Consider the following 16,328-nt stretch of genomic DNA (forward strand, 5'->3'; position numbering starts at 1 on the left):
AAATGCTGCTAATCGTATATGACCCAGGTCATCAACTGAACTGTGGTCACAGCCCCACATACATGCATGTGATTAGACTTAGAGATACTGTACTTTTTGGTTAGGAACAATTCCTTAATCTTGAGGAGCTTGGGCTTTCTTGGGGTGGTGGGGGGCAGTTGAGAAGCAAATACTCACTAAGCTGGTAGACAGATGTTATGTCAGTCTGAGCAAGTGTGCGGAGGAAGCTGACACACTCAGCTTTCCTGTCACTTCCCAGGAACCCCAGAGAGCATTTTTCCTCATCACTGAAAAAGGCGGAGTTCTTGCTCCTGTGTTGAGGCAGAAAACATGGACACAGATCAGTGCAAGGTTTCAGACACGACCTCTTCTCTCTTCACCCTAGAATGCAGTGAAGCACACAGAGGAGCCATCAGCCTACACAGCCAGAGCTGAAATCAGACTCCTCATCTCGCTGCTGTATAATGCTTTTATTTATACATCAAAGAAGAGCTGGAGGCACCTCATCTGTGCAGAACCGACCTACGTGGTGGCTGAAGAAGTGGCACATGAAAACAACCCTCCAATTAAATCTCCATCTCTCAAGAAAAACAAAACCCCTTCCTTCAACCCCTACCCACTCTGTGAGACCACATGGTGACCATTTCTAAGGAAAGAAACAGGAACTGGCTGTCTTAAATGCAAGGGTTGGAAAAGGACCATTAAAAGATGTTTCTTTGACAGATTATTTCATGAAAACACTCAGGACTGATGACACAATTTAGAGGAACAATGGAGAAAGCTTGACTATAGTCAGAAGAAACCTTTCACAGCTGATATTGACATCAGATTCCATGACACAGCACAACAGTGTTATGCACCATAAAGAGAGGGAAAGAAGGCGAAGGCATGGGAAATGGGTAGAAGGAAGGCCAGGGGGCTAGAAGAAATGATTATAAATAATAGAGCTCTGTATATTCACTTTACTGTATAAACTAACTGTTAAAACCAATTTGTTGGCTAGATACCTGTCATAAAATCAAAGAACATGAAAACCAGAAGTGCTGTGGAAAGTATTCAGTCCAGTATCTATCTAAACAACATTTAATATCTCTTTGTTCCCAATATTTTTTTTCATTTATTTTTATTAGTTGGAGGTTAATTACTTTACAATATTGAAGTGGGTTCTGTCATACATTGACATGAATCAGCCATGAAGTTACATGTATTCCCGATCCTGATCCCCCCTCCCACCTCCCTCTCCACCCGATTCCTCTGGGTCTTCCCAGTGCACCAGGCCCGAGCACTCGTCTCATGCATCCCACCTGGGCTGGTGATCTGTTTCACCATAGATAATATACATGTTTTGATGCTGTTCTTTCGAAACATCCCACTCTCGCCTTCTCCCACAGAGTCCAAAAGTCTGTTCTGTACATCTGTGTCTCTTTTTCTGTTTTGCATATAGGGCTATCATTACCATCTTTCTAAACTCCATATCTATGTGTTAGTATGCTGTAATGTTCTTTATCTTTCTGGCTTACTTCACTCTGTATAATGGGCTCCAGTTTCATCCATCTCATTAGAACTGATTCAAATGAATTCTTTTTAACAGCTGAGTAATATTCCATGGTGTATATGTACCACAGCTTCCTCATCCATTTGTCTGCTGATGGGCATCTAGGTTGCTTCCATGTCCTGGCGCAATATATTTTTAACTTCAGAATCCAGTTTTAAAACAAAAATAACTTTGAAGCCCAACTGTTAATACCAGCTAATACTTTGTGGGGGGTGTTTATTATGAATCAGATACTCATTTAATGCATGTAGTTGCCCTATGATGCACATACTATTCTTATCCCCTTTTTACAGAGGAAGAGACTAAGGTACAGAAAAATAAAGTCTGTGGTTAGGTCACCATAAAGCAGTATGTAAGCGGAGCTTCTTTACTTCAAGCATGGTTAAGGGAGGGGCTGGGATGCAGTGCCATGGTCTGCCACTTATCCATTGTCTCCATAGCTCAGATAAATGCAGTTTGAAAGTCAGCCAATTTAGTAGATGCTATTCTAGTTGAGAAAACTAGCCACTAATGTGAACTGCTCAAGGTCACAACTCTGATTAGAGGCAGAACTGGCACTAAAGCTTCTCTTGACATCTACAGCTCTTGACACCATACTTAAGTCAGTCAGTTCAGTGGCTCAGTCATGTCCAACTCTTTGCAACCCCATAGGCTGTAGTACACCAAGCCTCCCTGTTTTATGGAACCCCTATCTCTCTGGCTTGACCTCCAGATTCTCCCCAGCAGTTTAAGATATTCCATCCTTAAAAGAGCATGTAATTGAATTCTACATCTAAACTCATTTGAGATAAAAAGAATGATACGATCCCATTCCTGAACTTACTATTTCATTTACTCTTCATAACAATCCTATGACATAGGTATTTTTACTCATATTTGTAGATGAAGATTCAGGAAGGTTTAGTGACATGCTCAAACTTACACAGCTGGAAAGTGGTAAAGCTGAGACCGAAGCTGAGGCCTTCTGCCTCTGTGTCATTGCCTATGGCTAATATGCTAATACCCTGCGTCCCAGATACTTAGAGAGAGTCCAAGAAGCTTGACAAATTACATTAGGGTTTGCCAGCATGGAGATGGGCTTAGAAGGAGTGTGGTAGGGCTTCTAGAAATACAGCAGGCTGAAGCACAGGGCTACTTGCCACCATATACACAGACAAAGCATGGATAAAATCTGATAAAGATAAACATTTTAATATAGTCTTTAACTTTAAAGAGAGAAAGGGAAATTCCTGGGAACCAGAAACAAAAGGAGAAAACAAAGCCAAGTTGCTAAGTTAGAGCAGATGGTCCAGAGATGCTGGCGGTTCTCAGCTGGGACACTGGCCCTCAGAGGTGGGGCTGACCTGCTAATACCACTTAGGGACAGAATGTGACTTTGGACCTGTGTGAAGCAGGGAAGCTGAATGGAGCTCCCAAAATAGCTTTGTGTTCCCTATGGCCTAAAATCTAGAAGGGCTGCAACTTCTATAAAAGGGGATTGGAAACGTCTCATAACCTGCCAAGAACATGCTTTCTGTCTGTCTGAGTGCCTGGAAAAAATAAAACACCTAGGCTTACATTATTAGAAGGTGTGGGATATGAATTTACACTGCACAATGTAGGTACCCTATCAGAGAACCAGATCTGAACCACTGAGTTTCTAAGTTTCCAGGGAAAGCAAAGGCCAAAACTGCTCTGCTGGAATGCTTTCTGTAGTCAAGGCTTAAGGCAAAGACCATCTTTTAAAATGTTGAAAGTTCATTCACATAACTGAAAATACAAACCACACAAGAAAATGAACTATTGACAAAGAGAGTCAGCAAGTGCACAAATAGGTAGATCAACACTACAATAGAACTAACAGTAATCTGAAGATAATTTATAATAAGCATGGTTAAAATAATGAAATAAAAAGAATGAATAGAAGCTACAATGAAAATATGGGACTACAAGAGCAGGAGCATATGTGAAAAATAGTAAAATACAAATTTTAGAAGTGAAAATAAAAGCATGGACATTTGGGACCATATGAGTAAAGTTAAACAACAGGTTTAGTCACAGTGGAGAAGAAAATTGGTGAAACTGAAGAATGTTCTGAGGAAATCATCCAGAATGTAGCCTAGCATGACAAAAGATGAAAAATATAAAGGAACTGATTAACCAAGATTGAGAACAGAATGACAAGTCCAACATACCTCTAACAGGAATTCCAGAAGAGAGACTAAAGAGAATGAGAGAGAGGCAATATTCAAAGGAAGAATGACTGAGTATTTTCCAGAATTGAAGAAAGACATGAGTCTTCAAATTGAAGAAGCACACCAAGTCCTAAGCAAAATAAATAAAAATAATACAATTTAAACATGATTTCCATTTCATTAAGGTTATAAGTCTTTTTGGATTTTCTATTTCTCCTAATCATTCTTTCTGGATTCAATTATCAATTAATTAACTATTCAAATCATGGAATAAAAGAGTTAAATATAAAGGATAAGAACATAAATTAATGAAATAAAAGCAAAGTAGAAAAATTATAAAGGTAAATATAAAATTAATGAAATAGAAAACAAACAATAAAGATGGTAAACAAAAGAAAAACTGGTTTTCTGAAAAGACTAATAAGATTGACAAAACTCTGGCAAAATGGATTTGAAATTTTATATTAATAATTAATTTTCACTCTACACTTTGAAGATATTATTCTACACCTATGTAAATGATCATTCAAGAGTATATTTTAAGTATCTTAAAGAGATGGAGAGCATTTACCAATTCACAGATCTCCACTGAGGTGTACATGATGGAGCAGGAAGAAGACAACTTGCTATAAATAATAGAATATATCAAAGCTAGATATACTATGCTACAATTGCAAAACATCAATAACAAAACAAAACCTTAACAAAAACAAGATAAAAGCTACCTACTGCAAAGAAATGGTTATGAAACAGCAAACTTCTCATCGACAAAAATAGATGCCACAAGAAATGGAATTATAAAGAAGAAACAGACAAACAATAAGAATAAAAGAAGGGATTAAGAAATTTTTTTAACATTTAATACCATGAAATATTGGCTTTTCTCCTATTCTCTTATATCTGGTTTCAAGTACATTAATCTTTCAATCTTGTTTATTTTTAAATTTAGGCATTTAAGTATATAAATTTCTTGTAAGTAACACTTTATGAAAATGAACTATATCTTTTACAACATGAATAAATCTTAAATTTATAATGCCAATTGCGGAAAAGGCCAGTTGTAGAAAAAACAGTTATATAAAATTTCAATACACAAAACCATAGTATTTTCATTTATAAACAAATGTCAATTTTTTAAATATATCAGAATAAGGACTGGAAATTTCAAACAGTGTTGGCCTAAAGGATGGAATCAGGATCAGAGGATGGAAGTATGAGGGGGTAAAAGGCATCTTCAATTATATCTAAAGACTTTTTTTCACTTAAAACACACACAAACTCAAACACAAACACATTAAATATTTAAAAAAAAAAAACAAAAAGCACAAATGTGACCTTCTGTCACTCTCAAAAGGGTGATAGTCTTTAAAGTCACTCTGGTCAAATACAAAGACTATATCTATTCAGACAGACCTGCCCAAGGTTTAAGAACGGGTTTTCCAGCTACTATTGCTGTGAAACTAGGTAGCTGATGTTGAAATCTGAGCTATAAAAAAAGAAACCCACAAAAATTTGCTTCCATGGATAAGCAAGATCCTGTTCCCACGTGTCAGAGGCATGAGCTAAATTTGACTCAGAAAACAGCTTCTGAGAAATTTCATTGTCAATACACAGCCAATTTGGTTAAATCAAAAAATATATGTGTGCATAGATGCATACATATGTTGTAGTAACACTTCAGAGAATAAAAAACCAGCAAAGGGAGGGAAGCTGAGAGGAGAGGATGGAGACTTCAGCAAATGCTGGGCCATCTTCAGAGACCTGACCCCAAACGAACACAGACTAAGAGTGACACCCAGTGGCCTGATCACAGGGACAGCACAGCACACAGGGATGCTGGTTCCTGGTCCACACAATGGCTGCTGCAGGCGGCAGGTTGTGGGGTTTTCATCTAATTGCTGTGTTTTGAGAGTGTCTGTCAGAGAAGGCAATGGCACCCCACTCCAGTACTCTTGCCTGGAAAATCCCACGGATGGAGGAGCCTGTCCTCCATGGGGTCGCTAAGAGTCGGATACGACTGAGAGACTTCACTTTCACTTTTCACTTTCATGCATTGGAGAAGGAAATGGCAACCCACTCCAGTGTTCTTGCCTGGAGAATCCCAGGGACAGGGGAGCCTGGTGGGCTGCCGTCTATGGGGTTGCACAGAGTCGGACACGACTGAAGGAAGTGACTTAGCAGCAGTAGCAGCAGCAGCAGAGAGTGTCTGTAATCTAGAGAGTGCTTTGGGGGTATGCAATGAACAAGTTCCTCTCCCCTCTCCCATCGCTGCCCTTCTCTGTCTCCTGTCCATTCTCCCTTCCTTCCCTACCAAATGTGCAATCTTTGGTGCATGGCGTCCCACGGGTGACCAGGTGGAGGCCAACAGGTAACTCTGTGCAAGTAAGGAGAAGGTCTCCTACCACCTCTGTGATACAGGGGATGATATTCTGCAGGATGAGTATATCCTGTGCAACTAAGCCAGCTAAAATGTGATGATCAGATTAATTTAGTAGTACTGGGTTATTGTCATTTGAGGCAGGGTATGAGGTTGTTGTTTAGTTGTTAAGTCATGTCTGACTCTTTTGCAATCCCATGGACTGTAGCCTGCCAGGCTACTGGAGTGGGTTGCTATTTCCTTCTCTGGGGCAGCTTCCCTCCCAACCCGGGCTTGGAACCCGTGTCTCCTGCATTGACAAGCAGATTCTTTACCACTGAGCCACCAGGGAAGCCCATGGTATGAGGTACAGAAGTCCAATATAATTGATGAAATCTGACACCTACCCTTAACAGCCTATTTAAATGGCCTCTCAAAGATTACCACCCACAACAGTAACAGCAATAATAAGAGTTAATGCATATTGATCGTAATACATACACATACACACTATGCCAGACACCATTCTAAGGGATTTACACATAGATCATTTCAACTCAAGACAATCTTATGGGCAAATTCTAACACTGTATGCATTTTGCAGATGAGAAAACTCAAGCTTAGAGAGACAAATTAACATACCCAAAGTCACCCACTGGTAAGCTAACAGAGACACAGGATGTGCTCCTGTGGCTATAAATGCCTATCAGGAAATCTGGCTCTGAAACTATTACTAAGCTATGCTACTTTCCAATGACCAGGGACCTCCTCCTGGCCAGTGACTTCTCAATGGTCAATCTCAAAGGCCTTTCACAGTGTTAACCATCCCCCCATCTCCCACATGGCTAGTAGTTCCTCCTTCTCAGTTGTCTCCTTCACTACATTCTTTCTCTGCTCTGTAAATGGTTCTTCCCCACTAAGTCTCTGTTCTTTTTATTCTTTCTCCCTGTCATCAGAGCCTCAGGACTCTGCTGTTGAAAGAGAACCCCAGATTTAACATCAGAAATCTAGGATTCCAGAACCAAGGCTGAGGGTTCAGCTGTTTCACTCCTGGGATCCTCATCTACCCCTGCAGTAAACTGAGGGGATAGTTAGAGCAGCAGTTTTCACCCAGTCTGTACCCTAGCCCCTCCTGGGGAGCTTTTAAAACCATAGCTGCCCAGGCCCCAAACAGACCAATGAGAATGAACTTCTAGGGGCAGGACACAAGGATCCATATTTATAAAGCTCCCACAATCTCTAAAGTCTGTTGACTTGTCCTAGCAGTGCCCTCTCCTCTCCAGTCCCCTTGCTCCTTCCTAAATGCCCCTAAACTCAGCCTTCTTATTGGTCCCTTGCCTCCAGGCTCTCCCCTGACCATGCATAGCTCGCCCAAAGCCAGAGCTGGCTTCCTAGACAGAAGTCCCAGTCACATCATGTCACCCTTGCTCAGATACATTCAGTAGCTCCTCATTCCCTGCCAGGTGAAGGACAGGTCCTTGGCATTGGCATTTCCCATCTTTCACATCATGGCCCATATGAGCCTTTGCCACACTAGGGCCCACCTCGTGACCTGCTCCTAACAATACGAATCATTCAACATCTCCCTTGACCTCCTTTCCTATTTATGTCTGTTGAACTGTCTCATATCATGCAAAGCTGAACTCACATGTTACCTTTTTGAGGAAAGTTCTCTTGAAGGAGTTCACCTCCTTATAAACTCCTATTGTAGTCCATACCTCTCCAGGAGCTCGGTCAGTCATTCCTCTTATAGAGGTACCTGGGTTCTTACACGTTTGTGTGGGGAAAATCACCTTCTCTCCTCTCTCCCTACAAAGGAAAAAGCTTGTTCTTGGCTCACTCTCCTTAGTGGCTCTTTCAGTGAGGGAAGGAGTTCCAGTCTGAGTGTTCAGAGCTTAAGGTGTTGCTTGGGCCATGTTTTCCCCACATGGAGGGCTACAGTGTCTCAAGTTTAGCCACCAACTCTGTGTTTCCTCTAGTACTTCCTGGACCCAGGCTTTTCACTATTTCCTATCCCAGTGCAGGACGCTCACCCAGAGAGAGGTGGACGTATTCTAGGACTCTTGACAGGGTGGCTGGAGCAGGCTTGCCACCTGCTGCTGACTGGTCACATGGTAGCTCTGTGCCTCAGAACCAAGCCTTTTGGATTTAAGGCAGGAAACAGTAAAAGAGGCATTCCATCATCCTGGCCAACACTGACGTCCCACACTGAACTTTCAGCAGATAGACCTACATGAGAGGGAACTCTCCATTTACGAAGCAGTAGTCTACAGGCCGGAGAAAGCAATGGCACCCCACTCCAGTACTCTTGCCTGGAAAATCCCATGGATGGAGGGGCCTGGTGGGCTGCAGTCCATGGGGTTGCTAAGAGTTGGACATGACTGAGCGACTTCACTTTCACTTTTCACTTTCATGCATTGGAGAAGGAAATGGCAACCCACTCCAGTGTTCTTGACTGGAGAATCCCAGGGACAGGGGAGCCTGGTGGGCTGCCATCTATGGGGTCACACAGAGTCAGACACGACTGAAGTGACTTAGCAGCAGCAGCAGCAGTCTGCAGGTCTTTGTGCATGCACTCCCTTGATGGGGCCCCTTGATTGGGTGGACAGATCTAAGAGCGGGCCTTGAGTTTGGAGGGTTGTGCTTCCCTCCTTGCACAGAGGAAGGCCTCCGTGACCATCTGCTGAAATGAACTGACTCCTTCCCTGGTCACTCATTGTTCCCTTCCTATCACTCCTCATGTTGTCTAGGTTGTCAGAATGTGCTCTTATGGGTTTTTTGTGTTACTAGGAAGCCCTGAAGCTCATCTGCAACCTGCACAGAATGGGACAGGACCACTGGGAAAAGAGGCCCTGCTCCAGCACATCCCAGACGGTCTATCTGTCATACTCACATTGGGGAATAAGAATCAGGATCTATGATCCTGGTAGGGACAAAGCCCACTTCTCCTGAGAGCGCTGACTTCCCAATGAACCACTGAAGCCCAGGAATGACAAAGCCGATGATCTCAATGCTTTCTCCCTGGTGGAAATTCAGCTCATCCTTTTCTTCCCTCTCATATTCCTTCCAGGCCTTACATTTTCCTCTGCCTGTGGGAAAACAGCACACAGGTCAACCAAATAAGGCAGAAACAGCTGAGCCACCCACTAGCTTCCAATGTAATATGAAATGAAGTGTTCCCAAGACTTTAGAACTTTAAGGACCAGTGAAATTTCTCCCCCCTCTTCAAAAAAAGAAAAAGAAATTGGCAGGAATGATCCAGGGCAACTGGCTTTTCATTTGGCCAATCTAGGAAATTCAAAAAAGGAACTACCATCCACTTTTACCATTGTTGTATAAAAGAAACTTTAACAAATGTAGGAAATATAAACTCAGAATACTAGGTATTTCTTAAACCAGAATAAAGGCAGCTTGTGTAAAACTGGAAAGCTCACTATATTGTCCTACTTTGTCTTATTTGCCATTACCATGCAAACACTTCATCATGGCTAGCAGAGATCCACAGACCAGGGTGAGGACCACTGTAGGATCTCTCCATTTCTTTCTGGCTCCTTTGGCCATTATGACTGTCCAGCTGCGTAGCTATTGATTGTGTCTTCAAAATCAGAAGTTCCCACTGCTTTGGGGGTTAATAGTATCTACCATGTGTTAAACACAATGTGACAAAATTGTACTAAGTGATTTATAGATGTCACTGAGTTTAGTTTCCATGACAAATCTGAAGTTGGTTTTACAGTAACCTCATTTGCTATTGAGGAATTTGTGGCATAGTGAGGGCACATCACGAATAGGCTGAGGTCACACTGTTTTTAAGTTGTAGGGCTAGAATCTGAACCCAGAACATACTTCACAGCCCCATGTTCCTAACTATAAGGCCATACTGCCTCAGATAGCTAAAAATCTTGTTTATGGTCGATTATTGATTAGATCTAATGTCTGGATCTCATAATTCCCTCTGTATATTTTTAAGTGTTATCTGAGCTCAGAACTTTAAAAATTGCACTTTGTGCTAGGTGTGGTAAGGCAGCTCCAAGGATGAAGATGAAAACATTAAATTTTATTATCTAGTAGATATAAATATACTTACAGATATATGTGTATGTGTTTATGTATATATGTGTGTGTGTGTATATATATTTGTGTGTGTATATGTATATATAAGTATGTGCATCACATGCATGCTCAGTCAAGTCCAGCTCTTTGTGACCCTATGGACTGTAGCCCACCAGGCTCCTTTATCCATGGGATTCTCCAGGCAAGAATACTGGAGTAGGCTGCCATTTCCTTCTCCAGGGGATCTTCCCAACCCAGGGATTGAACCCACGTTTCTTGTGTCTCCTGCATTGGCAGGTGGATTCTTTACCACTGAGCCATCTGAGAAGCCCATATATACCCACACATACATAGAGAGATTAACTAAAATGTATGCATATATTTATATGTATACATGTATGCATGTATTTCATTATTCAAAAAATATTTACTGAGCACCCACTATGTGCCAAGCATTCTTAATCTTCCTAAGCACAAAATTCTAAGGGAAATTAGAAAACATTTTGACTAGAGATTGAAAGCAGGCAGGCTGCAAGCCACATCTGGCCTATATGGGGCTTCTTTTTCACCCACATATCTTTAAAACCCTACAGTCCCCACCATCTCCTAACATCATCTTCCATTCAGGCCCTTCAAGCATCTGTGTGTTCTGCCTGCCCTTGGAGGCATTTATATCTAAAGTATAACCCCGATCTGAGACCTCTCACTTCACAGGCAAGGAAATGTCTATGGATGGTATAACTGGCTTCCCCAAGTGGAGTCAACAGCAGAGATGAGACAAGAATTCACATCAACTGATTCCAAATCTGTGGATAAAGTAGGAGGTAGAGCAATATTATCTCCCTACTAATACTGTCTTCAACTCAGCCATACCTATCTGATAGGGGCCTGTCCAATCTCTCTTCCTGGAAAGACCACAGCTTCCTGGAAAATTCTTTAGGAACCATCTGCCAATGGAAACACAGGGTTTGCAAACATGGATTTCAAAAAATTTGAAAAGTGAGCAGAATAATTCATTAAAATAACAATGATGGTAATAATGATAAGTATTATTGCCATTTGGATTACTCTTATTTTAATAGTGGCAAACATTCATTGAGAACTTACTTTTTATCAAGCATTATGAAAAAGAGGGAAGCTCAACAGGCATGGGGTATTTTCTAGCTCAGCAATTAGTTTGTCAGTTAAATAACTAACAAAGAGATCCCACTCCATTCTACTGTCAGACTCTTTGACACACAGGGCCCATGGCCTGGAATCACGTTTATTGTCACTCTGCTGGAATTTATACTACCTCCTAACAAGGATTCTCAGACTTTAGTGTGAAAAACATCCCCTGATATTTAAGGGGAGCTTACATAAATTGAAGATTTTTAGATCCAACCCCAAGAGAGACTGAGGAAAACCAGGGGGTATAAACTTGTAGTAAAATCCCCAACTGACTCTGGTACAAATGGTCCCCAGTCCCCACAAACACTGCATTGGAGACCAGGCAGTGTATTTCTTCTTTTATGCAATGTCCATTTGAAATTTTGGGTTTCCTCCATTTCATCTAACTTTTGTGCAAATCTTGACTGTTAAAAAAAGGAACAAAAAAGATAAAAAGCATCCAGGTTTGTCCCCTCCCTGGCACCACGGATGTCCGTATCTACAAATGTGCCTGCTCTGTTCTATGCAGACTTCAGTGTGCTCTGGGACCCTCTCCCAGGATTTGAGTGGCTACTCACTGGTGGAAAGGGAGAAGCAGGGGTTCCAAGGCTGACACTGGCACCAGGCCCCGCTGACCCGTCACCAAGGACACGCCTTCCCACTTAGACTCGCCTTCAGCCATCTTCACCGAGATTAACTCATTCTCGCAAAGTGTCAGGTACTCCCCTTCCTTCTCAGCTGGCTGATCCACAGAGCACATGGCTCTGCAGAAGAAGTGACCTGTAGATAGTGAGACAAGCTCTTTCCAAGGAGTAGCAGGAAATGAAAAGGGAGTATCCACTATGTATATTTCCATCAGAGCTCAAATACTTTTCTTTCTGAAAATGAAGTATACAGTCCAGGGAGAGGTGCTACAGGAGGTCTTTGTGACCCCAGGAAGTTGGTACCAGGTTCAAAAAAAAAAAAAAAAAAACACTGAGAGGGAATACACTTAAAATAAGCACCAAAAATTCCAAATAATTTTCAAGAATGAGGTTTAATTGGGACTTCACCTTGAGAAAAGATGAAACAAAGTTAGTGAAAATATATTTAAGGCAACCTCAGTTATAACTGGGCTGCCGTCTGTGGGGTCACATAGAGCTGGACACGACTGAAGTGACTTAGCAGCAGCAGCAGCAGTTATAATTGCAACCTCATGCTTTCATGCTTAATCTTAAGATCAAAAAAGAATAAATTAAGTTGATTTGGGTGAACATAATTTCTCCAACTAAACTTCATAGTCATACAGTATGCAAGTTTTTCTTTCATGTATGATTCATGTGATACAATCAGAAAGAGAATTATTCTGCAAAATATTCTACAGAAATCTGGCTCTTTCACTGTGTCTATGATGTCATCAGTTGTTAACCAGTTGGTTGCAGCCTAGATCAAGCCTTTCTTGTAAACAGATTGGTGGGTGTTCCACCAAAGAAGTTTTCTAATATCACTTTCTTTAATTTCATGAAATTATGCAAGTTTTGCAAGATCTGCAATTTTATTTTACAATCAAATTATATCACATGCTTGGAATAGTGGTTCTTAATCTTGGGTGCATGTTAGAATAATCTGCAACTTTTGAAAAATACCAAAGCCTGACCCCCATTTCTGGAGATAAACTGACCCCAGTGGAGCCCTGACATGGGCATCTTCTTAAAAATTCTCAAGTAGTTCCAACATCAGACAATCAGTAAGACTGGCCAACACAGCTGTTCATGTGATATTGATGTTAAACTGAGATGCTTGAAATAATACTATAACAGATGGGTTCGTTTGTGAACATTTTCATGTTTGAATGGCTTTTGCCTCCCTCTGTATCCTATTGCAAGGACTCTGATAACAAATATCCAGGTAAGACCCTCATTCCCACCCCTACACCATACTCACCTTCCTGGATCAGGAGTCCCAGGTATATAGTTTCCAGGTGTTTATCATCTATTGACACGTGGATCTCTGTATCCTCCACCAGTCGGCAGTTGAGCCAGTACTTGTGGTCAAAAAGGAGATGCTCCAGACATGTGGATACGTAGCCTAAGTCAAGCCCAACAGGATTCCTCAACAACATGATTCCTATCATTAGCTGAGCATTAGGGTGAGCAATTTCCCACCTGAATTTCTCCCCCAGACCTTCATCCCTAACCTGACTACATTTAACTGGAATTAGAAGAGCATAGAGAGGTAGCTAGAAATTTTCTAAAACTGATTAGTTCTTCTCAACATCTATTGGGAAGTATAAATCATTTTTAAATCATGTTTATTTTCAACATATTATGAGTCTCCATAAACGCAGAACAAGATTATCAAACCAAACTACCTTTTTATAACATACCCATAGAGGAATCTCCAAGATTACAATGTTGACTCTGGGGGTTCCTGGTTCCCCCTTAAAGTTCTCCTGACCAAATCCAAATTCTTATATCCCTGATGATGCAGTAGCCAGGGAGATTCTCTATGATCCATAAGTGAGTCAGGATTTACTTTAACATTCCTCTGACCCTCCCCTTACCTCATGCCCAGTAAGATCTCACTTGTTAAAACCAGACTAAAAACTATGCAAATTGCAAAACTATAATGATAATGGATAGTATTTTAAACATTCCTATAAATTTAAACAATTTGTATTAAAATTTTGATTCTACACTAGACTTCCTTACTTTCTTAAGATGCAAAACCTGTCTTTTTCCATTCTGACTCTCCACTGTACTGATTTAGGCCCTGTGTATCTTCTGTAACAGTGCCTATCATTCTTTAATGTGCACAAAAATCACCTGGGACATTATTAAAATAGAGATGCTGGTTCAGTAGGTTTAGGGTGGGGCCTATTGTTGTTCATTTGCTAAGGATTCCATTTTTCTAACAAGCCCCACTTGATGCTGATTCTGCTGGTCCATGGAGCACACTTTGAATAATAAGGATCTCTAATGGTCACAGAAGCAAATGGGTAGAGTGGAGAGTAGAAAATCACCTTGACTATAAGAGAAGAATTTATGGCTTCTAGTGAAGAGCCATCTTGACCCTCCTCCCCTACATGAAATCACTTCCTGTGGTTTGCATGGAGCCCAACATTGTCTAAGAGATAATAAAACATGTGCATCAATTCAAGAGGCCTCCTCCTGCTTTGCTTGGTTTTGCTTTGCAATTGTAACTTCCCTATCATGAGTTACTCTCCATGGAGATGGTAGGTAAACTATTTCCCCCCACACTGGTACTGGTGCTGTGCCCCAATATTCTTCTTTACCTTCTAGAAAACCCTTCATCCTGAGGCCTCTTTAGCAGACAATTCCCCCATATCTTTCTTTGACTCTTCCAAAAATATGGAACACGGATCTGGAACTATTTTGAACAGCTATTTATATTCTACCTAAGGCTGGTTTCTTTTTCTTTTTAACCATAAATTTTGAATCTATCTCTATTTTGAATTTTGTAGATGAACAATAACTGTTGGGCAATTTTAACTTATTATCTAATAATCACTCCTTGAAACAAAGAAGTGCTGCATGTGACATTTCAGTGCAGTATCTGCTTTAGATTTAGTTCCAGGAAGTTTGTGATATTTCTATTAGAACATCCAATTAGGTGCTATCTTTTTTAATTATCAGAGCCACACCAATTCCTTAATGTCAAGCTCTACAAAATGGCTGATCTGAGACACAGGTGCTCCTTTACCTGCCTGCTCCATGTCATACCTAAGTTCAGGTAGGTGGAGAACTTCCAGATTTCCTCCATAGTCTTAAAGGTGATGAGGAACTGGGCTTTCTGGGACTGGATACCCACCAACCTGGCTGAGAGGTCCTGAGTAAAGAGAATAATGAATCAGTCTGGGATGACAGAAGTGTTCTGTGAACAAGTTCACATATGACAACATGCTGTGTATGAACTTCTTATTTTGAGATGTAATTGACATATAACATTGTATTAATTTTTACTGTGCAATATATTGATATAACATATATATATATATATATATAGTGAAATGATGACCACAGTAAGTTTAGTTAATATCCACCACCTCATATAATTACAGATTCATTTTTTCTTGTGATGAGAACTTTTAAGATCTATTCTCTTAGTAACTTTCAAATATTCAATATAGTATTGTTAACTACAGTCACCATGCTATATGTCACATCCCCAGCACTTATTTATCTAATAACTGGAAGCTTGTACCTTTTAACCACTTTCACCAATTCTGGTGTATATTTTTTACATCACCAGAAAAAGAAAAAGGAAATAACTTAAATGTTCATCAATAGATACTGGTTAAGATAAATTATGATTCATCCATTCAATAGATACATTATATATTATAAAATTATAATATTATATATCCATAAAAAATCTCTTTGTGAATTGATACAGGCTCCAAATCTACCCTCTGAATGAAACAACAGCAGCAACAAAAAGAAACCAAAGTGTAGAACTATGCACAGAAAATGTTATCTTTTGTGTTTAAAAAAAAAAAGTACGTGTTAGAGGGTGAAGAATGCATCACAGAAGGCACCTTGGAAGTAAATTCAATTGTGAATCTCTGTTTAATAATTATTTTTATGAAACTAGCAAACAGAAAAACAAAAGCATACAAAAATAAAAAGTATCCATAATCCCTCCTCCTAGAGATCATCAATGTTAACAACTTTGTCTATGAACTTTGAACCTTTTATCCTGAATGTGAGTTTCTATGTAACTATTTAGTTTGTCACTAAACAATGTTTTATGAACCATTTCCCAAGTCATTAAATAATCTACATTATTTTTAATGGTTATTTATGCCATTCTCACACTAAGATAATTAATTATTAATGATTTATTATGATTAGACATTTGAGTTGTTTTAATTTTTTAACATCCTAAACAGTACTGTGATAAACAGTCCATATCTAAACCTTTGTCTGCATCCTTGATTGTTTTGACACAAGTAATTCCAAGAAGTGTAATTGGGAATACATGTTTTCAATCCTAAAGTACAGGAGCCAAGCTACCCTCCAAAAGGCTGTAAATTTACCCA

General features: G+C 40.2%; 1 protein-coding gene across 1 annotated transcript in view; it reads right to left on the reverse strand.

The window, feature by feature from the left end:
• Positions 1 to 16,328, reverse strand: part of SH3TC2 (SH3 domain and tetratricopeptide repeats 2) — a 59,775-nt gene that overhangs the window by 20,902 nt on the left and 22,545 nt on the right. The window contains exons 4-9 of the mRNA XM_061151682.1: positions 15,010 to 15,115; positions 13,211 to 13,354; positions 11,866 to 12,067; positions 11,012 to 11,085; positions 8,979 to 9,174; positions 178 to 311 (exon numbers count right to left, since the gene is read on the reverse strand). Of these exons, the coding sequence (XP_061007665.1) occupies positions 178 to 311; positions 8,979 to 9,174; positions 11,012 to 11,085; positions 11,866 to 12,067; positions 13,211 to 13,354; positions 15,010 to 15,115 (856 nt within the window). The remainder of the gene's footprint in view (positions 1 to 177; positions 312 to 8,978; positions 9,175 to 11,011; positions 11,086 to 11,865; positions 12,068 to 13,210; positions 13,355 to 15,009; positions 15,116 to 16,328) is intronic.

This window comes from Dama dama, chromosome 9 (assembly GCF_033118175.1).
Source record: "Dama dama isolate Ldn47 chromosome 9, ASM3311817v1, whole genome shotgun sequence".
In the NCBI taxonomy this organism is placed as follows: domain Eukaryota; kingdom Metazoa; phylum Chordata; class Mammalia; order Artiodactyla; family Cervidae; genus Dama; species Dama dama.